Source organism: Polyodon spathula, chromosome 12 (genome assembly GCF_017654505.1).
Source record: "Polyodon spathula isolate WHYD16114869_AA chromosome 12, ASM1765450v1, whole genome shotgun sequence".
Classification (NCBI taxonomy): domain Eukaryota; kingdom Metazoa; phylum Chordata; class Actinopteri; order Acipenseriformes; family Polyodontidae; genus Polyodon; species Polyodon spathula.
In genome coordinates, this window is record NC_054545.1 from 12850144 (window position 1) to 12871156 (window position 21013).

A 21013-nucleotide genomic window follows, 5' to 3' on the forward strand; every position below is an offset into this window, starting at 1 on the left:
CGTCAGTCAGCTGTCATGGACATATCACTTGCACTTCGCTGGCTACCTCAAGCCCTGGCTCAAATCTGAAAGCCAACTCTTCTACTGATGTATGGTTTTTGGAGCTGAAGCGCTAGGCATATGTTGTGAGGATTAGAAATTTTTACAAGTTTAAAAACCATTTCCTACCAAAAAAAAAAAAAATCACTTTGCAACAGCTGAGTATCAGACCAGACACTGCAGCATTAGATTCAATTCACATGTCTATGAGCAAATGTACGAAAAAAAGAAGTGTTTCCTTTGGCAAGACAAAAAGAAACATCAAGGAAAACAAAACTAGTTTATAAAAACAAAACAAGCAACCACCATTTAACAAGCATCTTGATATTACTTTGGTGAGCCAGCCTCTGACTGTGGGCTTGGCGGTGGTCTCCGTGACAACGAGGCTGGCAGCCTGCACCTTGAGGATGTTTTGTAGAACGCGGATCCACTCTTCCAGAATGTTGGGGGAGTCAGCTGTCAGGTAATAGGTCTTCTTTTCTGTAATGAGCTGAGCAAGGATAAAGAGGGATTAAGGGAAAAGAACAGACAGCGGGATTTATGGCCTTTTGTTTTAAACTTGTGAATTCAAAGTGGGAATTCAATTACGAGATTAAAACTGAATTAAGTTAGTACTATTGTATCCATTCAGGTGCCAATTTCATTTAAAGATTCATTGACATACAAGAAAATACATATACACTTACTGAATATTTTAATTGTTTATAGATTACAAGTGAAACCTTCAGGTTGTTTTATATATTTATTAATAGCCATGTATTAATGTATTGTTATGGCCTAAAAACAAAACTGTCAGGTGTTTTATCATGAATGATTTAATGTTTGAAGTCCCTTGTTACAGTTTATTTTATCTGTTGTACATGGTTAGTTATGGGTGTGTATAAAGCATAGTGTTCAATTGTCCTGGAACGCATCCTCACCTGGAAGGTTTGTGCCCCTTCACCACGAGCGATACGACAGGATGAACTGAGCTCAATCTGCCCCTGGGGCTTGCGGATGACATCACTCTGAAACACAAACAAACCAATAAAAACACAAAGGTGGTACAGAGTGCTCGGATAAAACTATTAGCAGCAGAGCGGTTTGCTAAAATAATCCCCCCTGCGGACTGTGTGTAAGCAGCAATTAAATCAAACTTAACTCAGTGTCTATATAGTAGTTTTTCTGTGTAGCACCAGACAGTATGTACCTGCACATGTACTTGTGGTTAGGGGGTTAAGGGCCGCCACTGTAAAAGGTAATGGGATCAAGAAGCACAAATGGAGAGTTTGTATAGCTCTCTAAAACATTCATGCTTTTTTGTGCCTATTATGATACAGCAAATTAACAGTTAAGTTAAAATATATTATAAGATATATATATATATATATATATATATATATATATATATATATATATATATATATATATATATTATATATATATATACACACACCCACACCAGGTTACAAACAGACAAATCCTACCAGGTGTAAATTCAAAGTAAAGGTCTAGTTACTCAATGATGGCAACTTACTGGGGATTTGTAGTACCAGATTTCTCCATTCCTCAGAATGAACCAGCGCCGTTTCCACGCTTTTACCTGGCTACCCATTTTTAACAAGTAGCCAGATTTCTCCAGGGGCTCCTGCAATATATAAGTTAAAAAAAAATTAGGAACCAAGACAAGAAATAGACAGACATTAAACCCATGCCGACTTGGCTTGACATAATCAGATGTAGGAGCTCGGCGCACTCACGGCAGTGTTACTCTCGCAGGAGTAGGTGGAAGTCCGCAGCAGTTTGTGTTCTGGTTCAGAGTAATTGCTGTCGATAGAATAGGCATCCGGGGGGATAGCATAGTCACTCTCTGAGCTCACCGAGGACATGGACACCCCTGCATGGTTACAGACACAAAATAAGGAAGATCTCTATTTAAATGCTAATGATTCTTCCTTGGATGGTGCGTTTTATCATTGAACTTTCTTTTAACTGTAACTGCATTTCGAGAGTATTTATATGCAACAGCCTTGTAGCAATAGCCAGACAAGAACCACATTTTTGCTAAAGATTCTTGATGTCAGAATGTTCACATTTGTACAGTAGATTTTATCCTTTCACATAATCCAATGTAGCACCTTGACTGGATATTACGAACGTGTCTACACTCCAGGGATGGACTTCATGCAGCTATTAGTCTTCTATTACTACCAAACAATGTATTTCTGCAGTTTATCACGTTATAAATTTAACACAGACCAAAAATAAATAAAATGATAAATTGCAGCTATTTTGTTTAAACAAGAAAACTCTAATAATGCATTTATTAACATTTCTTACTATTTATTTATTTATTAAAAACAACTCAGCTTGGAGATTTCAGCTATTGTGTTCATCAGTGTTGACCCTCTAAAACTACTTGATGGCGCCACTCACCTCTCTTGGTGGCCCGTGGGCTGCCCGGCGTGCTGCTCTTTTTTGTTTCGGGTCCAAGGGTGGAGGTACGGAGGCTGGCCAGAGAGCTGGTGTCATCCTCAGAGCCCGAGGACTCGTCTGGGAAGGGGATGTTGCTGATCTGAGTCGCCTTCTGGAAATAGGCAATACATGGCAAAAAAAAAAAAAAACACCACACACACGACAACCTGGTCCACATGACAAAACAGCCTAATGAATGGGAGGGGGACAAAATACTGTAACAGGTGATGCCAGAGGTGTAGTAACTCAAACAGGCAGCAAGGCCATGGGAACCCGCATAAGAGGTTGATCATACGAATACCGGCATGAAGGCAGATATACTGGAAGGAGCGGGAACATAAGGACAAATTATATTTTAGAAAGGAAACCCTCAAAATGAGAAGGCAGTAGCAAACCAGTAGATAAAACCAACCAAAGCAAAGAATATTCCAATAGAAAGGAAGGCAAGGTTTTTCTTTTGTTTAGTTTTTTTTGTTTTTTTTTTACACACCATTAACCTTGAAGAGCCTATAGAACAAAGTGCTTGTAACTAACAATATATATGAGCAACTGTGACAGGGTGCCCACCCCTTGTACATATTAACTTATTTAATTATGTATGTTCATTTACATTATTATTATTATTATTTGTATTGGGTGTTTATATGCGGGCGAACGAAAACTGTCCGCTATAAAATTTGGCTCCAGCCACAAATTATAAAAGCAAGGAGAAATCCTTTGTCTGGAAAGGAGTGTCAGAAGACCGAGAGAGAATGCTACCCAGAAGCAAACCAAGGTACTTGTTTGTATAAAATATTTGTTAGCGTTTACTTGGCCAGTGTGCCCTTTATTTTGTGTTTTGTTCAACTATTTGTTTTTGTTTAAAAAAAGCTGAGCACCCTTGCGCCTCAGTTTCCCCTGTACGTTCTGTGTTATTGTTTAATTTCCCTGGTCTGACCTACATGTTCTGGGTAGAATCCATCAATGACATCTTAATGCTCTTACACCTACTGTATACGAGATTCAAGGTTTCTTACCCCTTTGAGTGTGGTGTACACAGGCACGGTGACGTTCTTGTAGATGAGGTGGGTGAAGGGGCCTGCGGCTGGATACAGTGGCAAATTGGAAACTGCAAAAATATCCATTTATTAGCTTCATCTTAACGTAGTATTACATCAACAGCTACAACAATGGTATAGACAGAGAAATGTCTTGTGTTTCTGTTTTAGAAGTAGCCTTCGTGGTAGACAGGAACACATACAGTATATAGTTGAATGGACTTGACCTTGGCTGTTCCACATGCAAATTGATATTGTTTATGAGTTTATTAATGAATGACTGCAATACAGACCCATAAAACACCATTTTCTTGCATGTCCAAGTGCTTTGGAACAATGTTTATTACTGTAAAACGATATCTAGCTATCTATGCGACTGGGTGACAATCATGGTTAGTGATATTTTACGATGGAAAATGTTAACATTGTACAAACAGTATTTTGAATTGACTACATTATAAGACAACTAGATGTCATCTGTTATGGGATTAAAATGCTGTTTCCCCCTGTTTTAGTCCTCTAAAGCACACTAATGGGAAATCAGCTCAGAACTGGTCACACCTGTTCAGGTGGTGACCTCCAGCTGAAGTGGAAAACGTCAATAGGCCTCACTCTTCTAGGATACAGACGCTACACTAGCTGCAGGCTGGGAAAAGCAACCACAGACAAGAGTGTGAATCGACACCACTGCCAAGAGGAAATATCCCCTGGAGTGGTCAGACTTCAAAAACACTGAAATAAAAACAGGACAAACTGGTGTCAAAAAACATGGAAGTATGCTAATGCAGACTTCACTGCACATACACATGTGCATACGAGCACAATACTGTACTATGTATACTTGCCCAACAAGCAAGAGTCTGCATAAGCAGCTTCAAAGAAGTATCAAACAAAAACAGAAACAAAAGACAATTGGTATTTTTGGTAATGTACACTGTTTAAGCATAAAATTATTGCAGAACATCTCTCTCGCAGTTTTTGTGTTTAGTTTTCATTGAAGCAGCTATAACCAATGTTAAAAAATTAAAACAAAACACACACCTGGTATCTTTTCTAAACTTCACTCTTTCTTTACATTTTTATGAACTTGACTAGTTTCTCTGAAGCAAATATTACCAACACTGTAAATAGAAAAGCACTTAACTTTTTAACCACATCACAACACCTGCAGGCCCCCACCAAATATACAGTTGATTATGGACTGAACTATTTTACAGGGGAAATGTGAGCATAAATAGTTTTGTGAGCATTTATAGTATTTAGTGTCTCTTATAGTACGAGAGTCATTTCGCAGTTTGAGCAGCCAGAACTCACACTGCACGAGACGACAGCTCTTTACAAGAAGAGACACCCTGCGCACGTGCTAATTTACAGTATAGGGTCCAAAAGAACCCAAAAAGGGTCATGTATTCTTTACCTCTACTGGAAGATCCCGTTCCGGAAGCCACCTCAGACAGCCTCATCCCAGACTTTGCAACAGCATAGATCCGACTCTCCTGAAGACACCCAATCTTTTTATTAACATACACAGTATAATCCAAATATACTGTTACACAACTGATTACCAGATTATTGTTTGATAGGCATGACTCCTCAATAATACCCAAGTTACCCATCAGCTATTTAACAATTAGATTTGAAGGGGATACTGTAATTGTTTCTCAAAGCTCTCTGCACATCTCTATCTATCTACACATACATAGGCGTTACCGAATCCATGGCTACACTAACATTATCCCTAATTAAAACCTAATCCCACAAACAAAAGAATATTGTCCTTGGTTATTTTTCCCACAAAGAAAACGACATCAGTTATTTTGCTTCCTATTAGATAGTGTATGAGCCCAGCCTACTGTAAAATGTGCTTCTTATTAATAAAACAGGAAGCTAGGAAATTGATGTAATCAGTTTAAAAGTTGAAACGACCTACACTCAAGAACTTTATAGCAGAATGCGCTTTCTGGCCTTGTCAGGGATGTATTTGGTTAAATTTAATATTTAACAAATGTGGCTGAAACAAATACCTGGACTGGAAGTGCCGCACCACTGTATAAAACATATTAATACATTATTATAAACTTATAAATGATGGTCAGTGCTGTATAAAAATGTTTTTATTCCTTAGGCTTGGCTGAGCAAACTTTTCCGAACAACTTTCCAAGAACTCACCCAAGATGGGAACCTGTGCAGAGGAGGAGTGGGTGGCTTTACGTCCTCATCGAAGAACACCAGCTCCTCTGGGTGTGGGATGAAGGAGATCCTTTCCTCCCTCAGCCCCTCCTCACAATTATCCATGTCCATTTTATCAGGAACCTCGTCAATGTCAGTCTCCTCCACCTCTAGGGTGCACTGTGGGGGCAAGACGATTGGCTTGAAGGAGCTGATGTCAATGCTGACATTGATATGATGTAGGCGGTCAGCCCCTGGCTGTGGCTGGCTATAGTGCTTTTTGGCCAACTGGATGCTGTCCCTGGGTGCGAGTGGTGTCCTCACCTTTGGCAAGGTCATGCTGGTCCCAGAGGGAGCAGCAGAGGGGAAAGCGAGTTGCAGGGAAGGGATAGAGTGTTTGGGGGCGAGGGCTGGAAGGACGATGAGGCTTGGCATGTTGGTCTCGCTGGGTGATGAAGAGCAGTGGAGGCACTGCGAGCAGAACTTGTTGTTCAGTTTATCAGAGGAATTGCCGCGCTCCAAGCATCGGTTCACACATCTCTTCTCTGGGCGGCTGTGAACATCATGGACAACCTCCAACTGCTGCTGCACCTCTGGGATCAAACCTTCTGGCAACTCTGGTCTAAAACCCCTTGCGACTAGCTCAAGGGAGGAACAAGGACTGAGAGAACCAGACTTTGGTAATCCAGGGCTTGATGCTTGGACATCTTTGGCCATGACCAGAACCTCATTTTCTGCTGTGACCATGGCAACTGGGCTGGTCTGCTTTCTCACAGAACATGGAGACTTGGAGAGGGGGTCATGGTATTCATAGGTTGAAGAGCCCTCCAGGACAAGAGGTGAAGTAGGGCAGCTCTGTTGAGATTCACACACTTCTGCCCCCTTTTTCTTCAAATCTGTGTACCAAACAAACAAAACAAGCTGCATCACAGCTAGAACACTGCATAAAATGTCAGTTTACTTCCTAACAAATCCTGACACAAAATGTTGATTGTTTTATATCAAATTATATTATCAAAAGACAATGAGACATTTCACCAGCAACTCTTTTCATGTGAGGGAACAAGATAAATCTACAAGCCATAAATTTTTAGTACCTTGGATGTTTAGAGTTGGTGACGGCAAAAAGCGTGCTGAATGCTGCCACCTGCCCTCCTCAACAGCTGTGGGGCTTGTGGGGCTACCTGGGGAGTAGACCAGACTGGAGAGGACTGTGACCCCGGCTGGATTGTCATGTGGGGGTGATCCTGTCCCTAGTGTTGACCCAGGACTTTCCAGCAGCACTGAAGAGAAACATCATACTTTATCTTCCTGTCAAATGCGACAACCAAAACAGCTTAATTTCTTACAATAATTAAGTTTGATTTACCTTGAATTTTGTCCTGCAGAACCTGGATCTGTTCAGATTGCTTTAAGTTGGAAAGCTTTAGCTGGTGGTTTTCAATTTCAAGCTAAAACAAATAAATGTACTGTAGATAAATGGGATTGACAACAGCAAATTAATATTCTTAAAGCATTCCTGACTTAATAAAATTATTAAAACTGCAATATCTATAAAACGCAGGATTGGTTTCTACAGTTTAACAATACCACTTTGTTGTGTTGCATAGTAGTTTAACACACTCAAAAGCTAGCTGAAAGCAGCAGTATCTCTCCTCCACCATGAAGAAATACACCACCCTCCATTAGAAAAGGCTTTAATTTTCATAATGATATATTTAACAGCTTTATAGATAGATAGATATTCAAACACAGGCTCCCTTGAGAAAGATATGTACGACATATTGAAATGTTGGGCAGCTGGCTCTTTGAGCTAATTTTATAATATATATATATATATATATATATATATATATATATATATATATATATATATATATATATATATATATATATATATATATATATATTTGTTTTTTAAACATATCCCTGTATTACCTCTCGTATTTTGAAGGTCACCCATTCCTTTATTTTCGCTGCTTTTTCTTCAATGATTTTTGCTTCCTGTGCTCTCTGATGGTTCTAAGGCAAAATAAATTATGGTCATTTTCCAGATTTTCCTCTTAAATTAGTTCTTATGCTCCCACCCTCACTTGTACACCGATTCACAACAAAGCATAAACTCAGTAGATCTTAACTCATTGCTAATGGTCCACATAAATCTTTGTTGAAAAATACATAAGCACAACTTACTGATTTATTTAAGAAGTTCATTAACACTTGTTGATAACAGAGGTTTCTCCCCTAAAACATTATTGACAATTACTATAAACCTCACAGATTTTCTTGACCAATAAGGTTCCCAGTAGAGCGATCATTCTCACATGTAGATGCTCTCTATGTTAATACCTGCTTTTCCAACTGCACCTCCAGCCTCTGAATCACCTCTTCCTTGTCTTGTGCCTGACTGGACAGCTCTTGGTACCGCCTGAACAAGGAGTTCTCCGATTCGCTGGGCTGCACGTTTGCAGACTTCAGTTTTTCTTTCATTACATGTACCTATAAAAACAAGCAGCATGAGGACTGTTGTGTATCTGTGATAGAAAACCAAAGTGTAGCTGCCAGCCTGCGCTTTAACAGTAATGCCACTGTAACAAAATTATAGGTAAATAATGAAAAGTGGGTCTAGCCCAGATAAAGTGTGCTCTGCTACACTTTGCTGCTGTAACCATATTTCTATTTCTCGCTTGCAAGACTTCAACAAGATTACAATTACAGCAGAAGGCTTGTTCATGGGACTTTAATATTACAGTTAAATAGAATCGCAAATTGTGCCGAAATGTAAACAAAAAGTCTAAACACAAAAAACACCCCAGAAGAATGTGCCCATGACCATAAGGATTTCGTTGTGGAAGACTACAAAGGAAAGAAGGTACAACTAAGTGTGCTAGTACTGGTCGAGCAACTACTACTGTGACAGGAAAAAAAACATCCAAGCATTTTGGAAAGAAATCTAAAACAATAATTTCATACAGTATATAAAAAGCGAAAGCTCCCCCAAAAAACGGATTTACATAAAACTCAAATAGCTAAAAATAAGCACCGAAAAATGTAATTGATAAAAACCAAAACCCTATATAACACTGCTCAGTGAAAAAGAGGTAATAATTCATTTAACCAGGAGATTTACCCATTGAGACAGAGGCCTCATTTACAATCTGGATACAAGTTTCAGCTAAACATGTAATTAACACACAAGCCGCCTTCCCTTTTTATATTTCTGCTGGAATCCAATTAAAAAGATTAGCTTTGATGTTTCATTAGAATAACCAACAACCAGTTTGATTGTTAAGTAGACACACACACATTCATTAAGACAGACAGCTGGTTATAGCACAAATCTAAGTTTCACATAACAGGGAATTATCTTTCTAATTTCCTAATTCTAATTTACACCATCTCCAAACTGTAATATGTAAAGCCTGGGAGCATTGGCTTTGAAGATATCTAGTAATCACATTAAGTACAAAAATCAAATGGTTCCCAAAACGCTCTGTGAAATTATAATAGTTTTTTTTTTTTTTTCTGCTTCATTTGAGACTGTGTGTATGCTAACTGTGGAGCTATGTCAACATCTAAACAGGTATTCATTTACTCTGTTTAGACTTGTCACTGGCTTTTAATTTAATAAATCAAGTAATTGTTTTCTTTTATTCAGCATTTGTCTTTTGATTTTGTATTTGTGAAAAACATGGTGCTTTACCAATGATATATACAAGCAGAGAGATGCACAGATAACAATGTAGATTTGTAGTTAGCACTGCAGTTACTGTATGTGTTCTTATTTCTATGCACTGCAGTGGTTTTTAAAGGGGATCATGTAGAACACAAAAAATCCCAATAAATATCACTTTAAATGTAACTATGTCATTACATGTCCTCAAAATGTGTGGATATTTAAAGCTGTACACCCTTATAAACGCTTTATCCATGATTAAAGCTGGTCTGTGTGATGGATGCACTGCTGTTATGGATTCTAACTGATGAGATGAGGTTTAAAGCTCTATAAAAAGACACACGCAGGCAAGCCTGGTTCTTTGCATAGTAGTTAAGCACTTCCTGTGCATTTGTTTGTAAGTTCGCTCCCGTCCTGTTACACATGCATTGCATAAGAGGTAACTCACCATATTTTTTTTTAGTATTTAGAGAAATAAATAAATAAATAAAAAAATAAAAATTCAGTACTCGGAACAGCATGCCCTCTGTTGGAGGTATCCCTCAAAATGAAAATGGTCCAAAACAAAACCCAGATCCTGTGGTTTATAGGAAGCCTACCTGCTTCTCAGCCTTCTCTGCTCGCTGGTCTGCATCTGTAACTCTCAGCTCCAACTCCTGCATCTGTAGACAGACCATAGACCTGGTCAGCAGAATTCTCACACACAACACAATAAAATGTGGAAGCTCCTACTCACACTATACAGAAGTTGATAGTACTGGAAACTTTATCGAAACATTTTAAAATCTGGATTGTGTTATTTTGTTCATGGAACATTTGCTGAAGTACTTAAATTGTATTAAACTGAACTCACAGAGTCTATCTAGCAAATTAATGGGTATTATGCAAGATGATCAAACAATTTCCCGCAATTTAAAAAAAAAAAAGGAAGGTGCCACAGTTCCGACACTGTTCTGTTTTATCTCACTTCTGTGCTTAAATCTTTGACCACCACCAGCTTTGGGTCTTTGTTATTTTATCTCAGATTTAGTTCCCTTTCATCGCTATATGTGAACTGTCCTAATTGATTGTAATGACTCAAGGCACTTTGTTGTTAAGTGTTGCACTGGACTATAACATTTTGATGAGCATGTGCGTGCATTTCAAGAATGTTCAAGTGCCTATGCTAAATTAACCTCTATTCACCTATGGAAACAGTACTGTAGTTACAATGGATATAATTTTCAGAAATTAAGTTGGTTTTCTTTTGATTTCTAAATCAAATTCAGATGTATTTATTTCCATTCAACTGTTCAGAAATATTAAAAAATAAAACCAGATTTAAAACAACATTGATCTTAACTTAATCTGATCTATCTGCAGTTACAGAAACATTGCCCTCTTTCATACCAGTTAAATTAAATCCACGTGGTTCCAATGTTTTATATAATTCAAAAAGTAGAATTAGCCAATCTGGAAATATCTAAATGTTTTTTTTTTTTTTTTTTTTTTTTTTTTTTTTTTAACTGCACTTCACGCTTTACAACCCACCTCCTGTGTCCTTCGCATTGGACACTCTACTGTAGGTAACGTCATCCAGAGAGGCTGGGCCTGAGCAATTCACTTAGCAAGTATTTCAAACTAAAAAACTGTCACACTGAGTTTAAAATTGTGAATAATCACTCTGAAGCTGATGGAAACTAACATGAACAATTTCAGATCCCAGTGGCTGATGGTTACTAGGCATAACAGAGGTGTAATACTGTTGGGACTGCAGATGGTAGCAGCCTTAATACTAAATACAGATATACAAGGGTAGCCTACGTATTCTGTATTTAGCAAGGTTGTCATATTTCAAGATTTGAATTCAGACACAGAAGTAATGATTCGAGAATCAAATCAATTGTGGTGACATCACGCATCAATGACTTCAAAAGGGCAATGAACCCAGTAATACTGAGATTTGTTAATTTGACTGCAGCAATCTAAAGACCAGAAAGCACAAAACGATGGAACAATAAATCACAAGGGCAGTTTTATCAATGAAGAACAATTTAACTGTCTATACTTTAAGAGCGAGATTTATAGTTGTACCGCTTCCTACTCCTTGTTTATAATGACTGGGTTACTCGGAGCCTACTAGTTTTAAAGCATTTCAGAGGGGAAAAGCTGTGTAATGAAAGAGCCTTCATGCAAACACATGATCCAGCACCTTCCCCCTTCACTACTGCTGCCATACCACTCCTCCTGCTGCTGCATTTCTTATTGTGGTGTGTTCACGTTAATTATACGGGTCACACGACCCCCAACCTCTCTGGATCAGTTTGAAAACTGGCTGAACAAACATCCCAGCAGGTCCCCAATCCCAGCCACAATTAAAACTGTTTCATTGGAAGAATCCCTCCATTTTATAAGATACCATGGCTAAGAGGATGGAGTTTTGATACACCTAATCTTCCTCAAAGAACAAAAGCTTTGGAAGTGAACGTGACAGACGTGTTAGCACTCAGTCAGCTGTGTTGGAGTCCTCCCCTTCCTTGTAACCTTTGTCAGGTCAGTTGTCAAACCGAGACGCTGTAGCAGGGCTTCCCTGTGCAAGTGAAGGGGCAGCAATGCATTTCAGGCAAACGGAAAAAACAACTGGAAAGCAGATCTCATAGGAGAGGAGGGGGAAAGTTTAAAGGTTTAGAAAAGGCTAACATAGCAGTTAATGAGAATTACTGAGAGGCTGGGCCGGCCTAGGGGTAAAGCTGTGAACTAAGAGGTCTCAATCTTACGGATACAATTAAGGCCTTTGAAACAGACTGGCCAAGTAACTTGAGATGAAGACTGAAAGGCAGACTAATGAGCAGAGAGGAGAAATTAGATACAAACTGGCCTGGTGATTACAAGCCTAGTGATTACACTCTGTCCTGGAGGATTTGTGGCCTGTACTGCATCCAAAATAACCAAGTTTCAAAAATTTTAAATCAAATAAAAGCTTCTAAATTCTATACATACACCACAGTACTAAGAGGAGGTCCTTCCAAGCTGGTTACCCTGGTGAAATACTACAGTATCTCTCCAGAAGACTTGACATGGACACTTGTTCGTGAGTTCACCGAGACAAGTCCAGGCGTGAGCTGCAGGAATCCTCCATTTAAAAAGTTAGCTCAGAAGCTCTGCTGCTCACATACACACTGTCACTTCTGAAAGGTAATACCGCAGATGTCTTGATTAGTGGTTTTCATTACTTCGTCAGACTGCAAAACAGGCAGCACGTATAAAAATAGATTTGTTTGTTGAATTAATGTGTCCAACATAGAAAACAGTATCTCTCAGTCCCCCTCACCATCTCTTAAAACAAATGTCAACTCAACCCCAGGTTTGGTCAAATCCAAAATTAAGGCAAAGTGAGCCATTCTGAATTTTCTCTGACAACTCCAGATGTGCCTACGGGATGGAGTGGCTAACTAAATAACCACCACCTGTGCCAGTTTTATTTTTATTACCCAGTATTATCCAGGCAGGAAGCTAGCAAACCCTGGAGTACCTGTGTTCCGGGGTTTAGTGACCCTTTGCAGAATATAGAAACATACACTTCCCTATACACATTTTTATGCTAACCACAGAACCATCTGTTTGTTACATTTAGGCACAGGAACAAGCCTAAAATCCCTGTATCTAAAAACGTTATAGCTGCATTTCAATTGGACACATAAATTAGGGGCATAAAGAGTATAAAAAGTATAGCAACATGAAGTAAAGTGAAGAAAAAGTAAAGCGAAAGGCATGATAAAAACAAGACTTTTAAACTGGTAGCGTATTTCAAGACAATGATCGACTGTGCACTATTTAACAACAGCATTTAGCAGCGAAGAAGTTTTAACATGGATAACAATGTGTGATGAGAAATGACTGGATCCTCACATCTTTAACCTTCTCCTGTCCATTACGAGACAATCAAAACACATCAACCCAAAAATTAAATACCAGTGCGACCAAGTTCTATGTCAACGCAGTCTACCCATAATACCAGTCTCCTGCTGACAGCACATCATGCTGACTCGGTGATCAAGTGATTAACATGGCCTGTCAGATAATTTTAAAACCAGCAAGGATGTATTTAGGGTTTTGTCTGATCCAGACAAATTTCTCCAGCTGGGAAGGGTATAAAATCAGAGGTGATGGAAGCAGCCTTGTTGGAGGGGGGAGAAATCAAAGCACAGTCTACAGAGGATTGTGTCTCCAGCAGGAAATATTGGCAGCAATCCTCCACCTGGCACTAAAATTATACCCAGAAGCACCTGGGAAACTGTAATACCTCCCAGACACATCCAACTTACTTTCCCCAGCCCCCTCTGCCAAATCCCACATCACTGGGTTATTATTTAATACCAGGACATGACTAACCTCATTAAAAACCACATTATATAAGAACTCTTGATAGCCGTTATAGAAAATAAACAGTTTTCCAGTGATACTGTGCCTTGCCCCCATTTTGTTTGTCGAGACTCATCTCCTGAGGCCTAAATCGCCAAACTCCCAATCCTCAGCTATAGCCAACAGGCCATTCCATTAGGGCATGATGAGGAAATAGGGCTTAAGGTTAATGCTTAGGTTCTCAGAGGCACAGCTCAGTTACCTCATTTTCTTCAGGTTCTCACAACCAAGCCACTGCCTCCCAGTACTCTGCTCTAACCACTATCCACACTGCCATTTTACAAGAACTTCCTGTTTTCCGCTCCAAGTAAACTAAGCCAAACTGCCTCCTTATCTTCAAACCAGTTGACCACACTGCCACTGCCTCTACTTCCACCCCCCCAGTTATAACCACCAGTTATTAAATTACTGATATAACCCTGAGTAAACATCCTTAAAACCACAAGCAAATCCCCTAAAAAGGAAAAAATGAGGCAGGTGTGTTTATACTAGCCGACCAGCTCTGTGCCTCCCAGGACGATTGCATGGCTCTGCTCTAATGATTCTTAAGTGGCTCCCTCTCATGAATGGAATCCTGGCTTCAGGGCAGATTTTTCACTTCCTTCATCACACGACTGTCCTTCAGGCCCTGTGGTTTGTCATTAGCTTTTTTTGTTTCAAGTGCGGGTCTGTTTGCAAACAGGAAAACCCCTGGAAGCATGTAGTAGTCCTACTTTAAACACAATGCTATATTGTAAAGCTTGCTTATATATAGCGAGTTCTGGGCAAGATTGGGCATGTGCACACAGTACTAGACAGACATATGGTAAAGTGAGAGATAACTGAATAGTACAGATTGTCATCTTTTTAGATAGCTGGATATTGATAGATACAGATAGAGTTATATATGTATTATATAAGAATATAATACATAACTGATATATTGACATTTACGTAGCAAAACTATAAATATTTCACACCTTTTAAAAGCAATGAGAGCAAGTCTTTCAGGTCTGTAGGTTGGACTAGGTTGGGACTGCTCGACTGCAAGACGTTCATCCTTTCCCATTTCTGAAGGAGACTTGTAGGTTCAATTTCATCACCTGGTGTGGAGCTGTCCACAGGCTCCCACTTTAGTGAAGGGATTTCAGATGACAGGCATGGGAATAATACCACTGCGTATAAAACAAAGTTCAGTTTATAAAAAGTACCTTTCAGTAGAGGGCATTTCATCTTTGAAAGACACTCTTAAATTTTGAATTGTCATATTTTGCAGCACCTACTGCCACTTCAAAACTATCTTAGCAGAAACGCATTGAAAATGTTTACCTTTTCATAGAAAATATGTATTTTACCTTTGTATGTGACCAGTTAGAATAATGCAACCGAGTTGGCAGTCAAGATACCTCAAAGGGTAGAAGATAGGTTACAGTACCAAACTGTAATTACAGTATAGTTTAAGTTGTAGTATAAAATAAACGATACATCAAACATTTCTATGATGTGTTGGCTGGATTTTGTTGGCCAGTAAAATCAATTTTCAGCACTACCCACATCCTTCAGTCCTGAATTATGAACATAGCGTTCAGAAGAGCTAAAAGCTCTGTTACTAGACCGTGTGAACTACATCACGCTCTGTGTAACAAACAGAAATCCACCCTCACATGTCCCAGTACTCCCTGCCAGAAGCAGAGCAAGCAGTTACAATAACAGCTGTTCCCAACAATTCAGCATGCTGTACAACCTGTGCAAACTAGGCTCACTCAACTCAACTGCATGGCAGGACACTGAAACAGGGCACAGATAAAGATTTCCAGAAGTATGGGGCTTGTCTGAGTTTCTACTGTACATAAATGAGATGAGAGCAACTGGGGTCAGTACAGGATAAAAGGTTGCTGCATTTCTCTTCAGCTCTGAACAAAATATAGTTTATGTTGCACAATACCCCTTCAAAAGGGACCAAAATGATGTGCATCAGGCAGGACTACCTCTAGGTCCTGAAACCGTTATAATTAACAAACAGCTAGAATTGTCAGCCATCACCTTACACAGACATCCTCATGATCTGCCACTGTGCTATGCCTTGAGAAGTAAGGCAGATATAACCTACTTACGCCTCATGGATTCACTTAAGAATAAGGAACCAAGTTTGTATCCAACTCGGATCACAGGTTCTACTGCCATTGTTAGAATGTTGGGCACACACATAGACAGATGGGAAAGCACAATTCCAGTAATGTATCTCTATGCATGCAGATATAGCAGTCACATATAAACAATAATTATCCCTACCTCATACCAGTTTTAAACACTTAGCCTTCATAATGATTATACTGTAGATCCAACCAGGCACTTACCTATACAGGACACAAGGCAGACAACCATTATACCAAAGCAGCTAATTATTTATGTGACAGACAGATATTATAGCTTTCACAGGACATGCTTCTGTATGTGCAGCACAGAGTGCATGCTATGTACAGGCGGATTCTAGTCCAGAGCGCGATCTCAGCCATTCCATTTAAATACCACTTATAGTATTTCCAAAGATTTGTTCAATTCTGTATGATTGACAATTTGGGTACAAGTTGTGAAACCAGGTGTAGTCATACACAGAGGTATTTGCGTTCCTTACTCCAGTTCTGTTGTGTATCAACACACTTAGTATTTACTTTATCTGCTGAGCAGAGAACATCCCTTTGCCTTGGTAATGGGACTAACCTAACACAAACACCTTTCTTTTTTTTATATGCAAATTCAATAAGGAAACACACTGTACAGATGTTATGAGCCATGTTTATATACAATATTAAAACAACCCTGAATAATCAGTGGAAACTACTGTTTTGTGCCATATTTTCCAATGGAAAACAAAATCGCTTGAAAAATTGACCTCACAATTTGGTACTAAGTAACCAAAGCTGGCTGGGAGTACTTCTGCAAACAGTCTTGTTTATTGGCATGCTAGAAGACCAAACAGTTAAGACTATTCTAGGAAAGAACATAACATCACTATGGCCAATCATACCCCCAATGAGATCAGACAAAGAATTAAGCAGCCAAAAAAAAAAAAAAAAAACATAATTTACTTATCAGAAAGCACTAGAGGCCAAGGGCATAACTGCCTGACCCAGAAGATAATGCAGTCAGCTTAAGTCTTATCAGGTTCTCCGTTTGCACTCCCTGATCCATCTACAGTAAATACAAAATAATTTTCTAGCTTTATTTATTACACAGGGAACTGGCAGGAATTTAAACACATGTGTGCAATGTATAGCCCACAAACTTTTGTTTGTGCCTTAATGTAAAAAAGTTGGGGTCTACACACACAGCAAGCAAACATTTTAACTACTACAGCATTGCAAAAGAGCCAAGCTTGTCTGCATTCATGGTTACAGAGCTTTTAATCTCATCTCACTGACAGAATCTATAACACAGTGCATCACAAATCACTTCCCATTACTAGTACTCAACACATTGAAGAGGACTCTCCTGCCCACGGCTGAAAGTCTTTGGTAAGTGTTTGTAATGTAGACGCTCTTTCAAAGTCAAATGACCATTTGAGCAACATTCAAAAACCAGTTTACAAGATATAACTCTTATGAGAGAAAACAGATCACTCGTATGCAACAGCGCCAGACAGCTCGGAAATCCGCAGTCGACTGTATCTAACATAAGGCAGCAGCACTTGAGCAATCAGCCTGTCTGAAATTCTTCTGCTCCCGATCTGGGCTGCAACTAACATAACAAAACTCGTCCAAGTGATGAATGTGACATCTGGCTTGCTCACTAATAATTAGCCATGCTTGATCTGCCTATTAATAGTTACACAGCACATATGTTAAATCATTAATAGGCAGCTGTGAAAGGCAGGAAGTGGTTGACAACATATTCCAGGAACCCTGTGTTGATCTCCAATGAAAGACAAACAGCAGAATCAACATGGTGGTGCTGGAGCTCAATGGACTGGCACCATTGTCGGTCCTTCACCTTATCAGAAAAGTTTCCACAACTTTCTGCGCAACTCTTTTCTTATTTGACCGTGAAAATGAAGACATCACCTTGATTTTTATTTAATTCAAGAAGACATCTTCTGTTATTCCTGTAAAACTATAGTTTCCCAAATAATTAACTTAAAGTTCCTCAGAGAAAGGTTTATGTAATACCATGGGATACCATGTGCATTTATCATGTCAATATGAAAATGTTACAACCAGGTTTGAGTCCCCCAGAGATATTAATAAAAATATTTAAAAAAAATATTCGCAATTATGTTGAAAAAAATATACTGCAGGCATACATGCAACAAAGCAGCAAACTAGGGAAAGTAATGCATTGTTTTACTACTTTTATTGAAAGTTTTTTTGTATTAAAACCTGTTTTACCGATTAGCACTAACCTTTGGCAAAACAGTCCAAGATTAGTTATAAGGGCTAATCAATTCAAATGTGTCTCCGTCTCTAAACTACAATTCCAGACATGAAATCCATCTTTAAAAATGGTGAAATAACCAGTTTGGGAAGGGGGTGGTGCACCACAAAAATGTACATCAATGCATGTCTATGCATTGCTGGAGAAGCCAAAACAAATTATTAAGGGCATTTTGCAGGAAGTTAGTTTAGCACTTTCATCCTTCAAATTTGTCAAGAGTCATTAGGAAGTCTACATACTAAGACTTCAAGATTCCCGAGAGAGGTGCAATTCTTAAAAGCTGCATGTAACTCTGCACACCTCCCTTCTTACCCTCTCTGCCAGCAGCTCCCTGATCTTGCCAGCCTGCAGCCGGAACTTCAGCAGCTGAGTCTCCAGGGCTACGCAACGCTTTTGCCAGTCCACAGAGCCACCATTCTCCAGCACATCCGCCATCCCTTCAGTACCTTCTTCCGGCTCTACAGCCCTGCAAGTCAAAAATGCATTGAAAGTATGGAGCAATCATTTAAGGTGAACATTTTAAACCGTTTTAACTCCCCTGCTTTAAAAATAACTAATCCAGACCCTTTTTTCTGTTTTGATCACATTTATAAAACAGTTTTCTGGAGGGATATAACTATTCTTCAAGAATTACTGCCCACTTTAGGGTAGTAAGGGTGGTGTAGTCTGTTCTCCAGAATGGTTTTTGGAATTTTGAAACTCACGAAATACCTGTACCCACTGGCCACTTTAATAAAGTCATTGAAGCTTACAAAATAAATCAATAAAATGTATCATTAATATGCTGTCATTAATTGTCTCGTATCATATTCCATTTTAGAAGTTGTGAGGGATTCATTTTGCAGAGATTCATAATGCCCCAAATTCCTGTTTATCGAAATGCGAATAAGTCACCAAAACATTTCCGAAAGGTCAAACTATTCCTTTCCATTTGGCGCTGGAGCTTCAGTGGAGCAAGGAAACTCTTTCAATGCTTCTAAAATATTTATGTAACAATGATATGAGGCAATGAATGATAGCGTATAAAAGGGTGTGTTTTATGGATGTTTCTGGCCCTGGAAAGCTGAACACACTGCAACACGCAGTAGGTGTGATCAAGTCCATTCAGCGTGGTCTGATGCCTTCCAGGCATTGTTATCTGGTAACATATATTGCTGGGGTTCAGGGGTTGAAGAGAGGCAACTGGCTTAACAAAAAAGTACATAGGTTGATCTTTGATCTTCACTCCTCCTGATCAGTAAGTGGGTTGCAGAGGTGAGGAAACATTCAAATTAGTCATTATACAAAACGGGTAGAAAAAGGAGTAAAAACCAATACATGTTTTGACTGCAGTGTACTGTATAGTGTTTCTTTTTTTTTTTTTCTTCTAACCCCTGTACATATCATACCCAGATCTAGAATGTACAGTACATCCATATAACTCCATCTCTATAGTCGGGTCTTGGGACATAGTTCAGATGCCAAAAAAAACCAACAAAAAAAAAAAAAAAACACACACACTGAAGGTATGTTGAACAAAACCTAAAACACAGGGATTATAAATCAAAACCATATACAGAACAGTTGAGAGGTATGTGGGGCAGGCCGAAAACCAGTGGTGCCCCTCTTGTTAGACAAAGATGGCAGGGAAGCATGGCTCTGCTGTGTTGTGCATCTTCCCACATTAGCCCTCCACGTGCCTTCTAATTATAGAGCATGAGTAAATTGAAGTGAGCTGCCCACAATGGGTAGAGTGTCTTTCTGCATGACAGTCTCATTAGGGCACGGGATAGTGGCAGAGTGACCAGAGGGGGGGGGGGGGGGGGGGGGGGGTTGGGTTCGGGGAAAAGGGGGATAAGTCCTTCTCTGGGATAAAACAACTTCTAGTGAAGACCAGACAGACAACTTATTCTTTTATATCAGCGTTAACATCAGACAGTAGAACATAGTTTTGATTATCTTGGTTTAGTTGGTTTGCTCTGAACTCAAGCACACACAAGTTCAGTCAAACTGAACTGTTTCCAAACAGTAACACTCTTTTGGAGTTTTTGTGATTCATCATGAACACTTCTCTTCCGAGTCCCTTTACAGAATTTTACTACACTACAAGCTTCAGGCAAACAAGTGACTGTGCCACACTTATAACTGCAATTACTGCACTGTAGCTATTTACTGTACTCACCTTTCCACCACTTACTCCATAAGACAAAGTCTACTAGAATGCATCTTCATAACGTGCAATCAAATTTCAGAAATTAGTTAATTATAAGCAGTACAGAAACTGGTATTGTGTACTGTATTAAGGTGTTATTTTAATGAGATGTGTTTAACCCCAAGGAGATTTACTGTCTATAAAAAAGGAGAGAAAACTGAGCAAATATTAATTGCACAAAAAGCAACTTGCAATGGTTGGGTACATTCTAATAATGACTTCCTATTTAAGATTTCTTCTTTATAAAAATGAAATCACTACTTTCTGCTAGTTCCTTTTAAAATTAGTCTATGGAAAAAGAATGTAGAACTTCATGCTTTCCATGAATATTCTATAATAAAATGTACAGTATACAAATAATTTTGGAAACCATAATACTGACTTTAGTATCAAGTTTGTTAGCAGTAGAGGTAAGCAGTAATAATAAAGAACATGTGTTTTAAATACCTGTTATTATGCACATTATTCTCTATGAATGTAAACTTCACAACAATATACAGAAGACAAGTGTTTACAAAGTGCTTTTTATGGCACTACTAACAAAATAAATAAAAGAAAAACACCACTTTTATAAAGTGCATCCACTAAAGTCTCAACTACTCAATATTAAACGGTTTAAAATACAAAAAGCTAAGG

At 38.9% G+C, this 21013-nt stretch overlaps 1 protein-coding gene across 1 annotated transcript in view; it reads right to left on the reverse strand.

Moving 5' to 3' along the window:
• The window catches only part of plekhh1 (pleckstrin homology domain containing, family H (with MyTH4 domain) member 1), a 40304-nt gene that overhangs the window by 11921 nt on the left and 7370 nt on the right, over nucleotides 1-21013 (reverse strand). Inside the window, exons 2-15 of the mRNA XM_041266810.1 lie at nucleotides 18499-18652; nucleotides 9975-10037; nucleotides 8049-8198; nucleotides 7638-7721; nucleotides 7069-7150; nucleotides 6797-6982; nucleotides 5700-6595; nucleotides 4948-5026; nucleotides 3510-3601; nucleotides 2455-2605; nucleotides 1779-1915; nucleotides 1556-1666; nucleotides 960-1046; nucleotides 371-529 (exon numbers count right to left, since the gene is read on the reverse strand). Coding sequence (XP_041122744.1) covers nucleotides 371-529; nucleotides 960-1046; nucleotides 1556-1666; nucleotides 1779-1915; nucleotides 2455-2605; nucleotides 3510-3601; nucleotides 4948-5026; nucleotides 5700-6595; nucleotides 6797-6982; nucleotides 7069-7150; nucleotides 7638-7721; nucleotides 8049-8198; nucleotides 9975-10037; nucleotides 18499-18621 — 2400 coding nt within the window. The 5' untranslated portion in view covers nucleotides 18622-18652. The remainder of the gene's footprint in view (nucleotides 1-370; nucleotides 530-959; nucleotides 1047-1555; nucleotides 1667-1778; nucleotides 1916-2454; nucleotides 2606-3509; nucleotides 3602-4947; nucleotides 5027-5699; nucleotides 6596-6796; nucleotides 6983-7068; nucleotides 7151-7637; nucleotides 7722-8048; nucleotides 8199-9974; nucleotides 10038-18498; nucleotides 18653-21013) is intronic.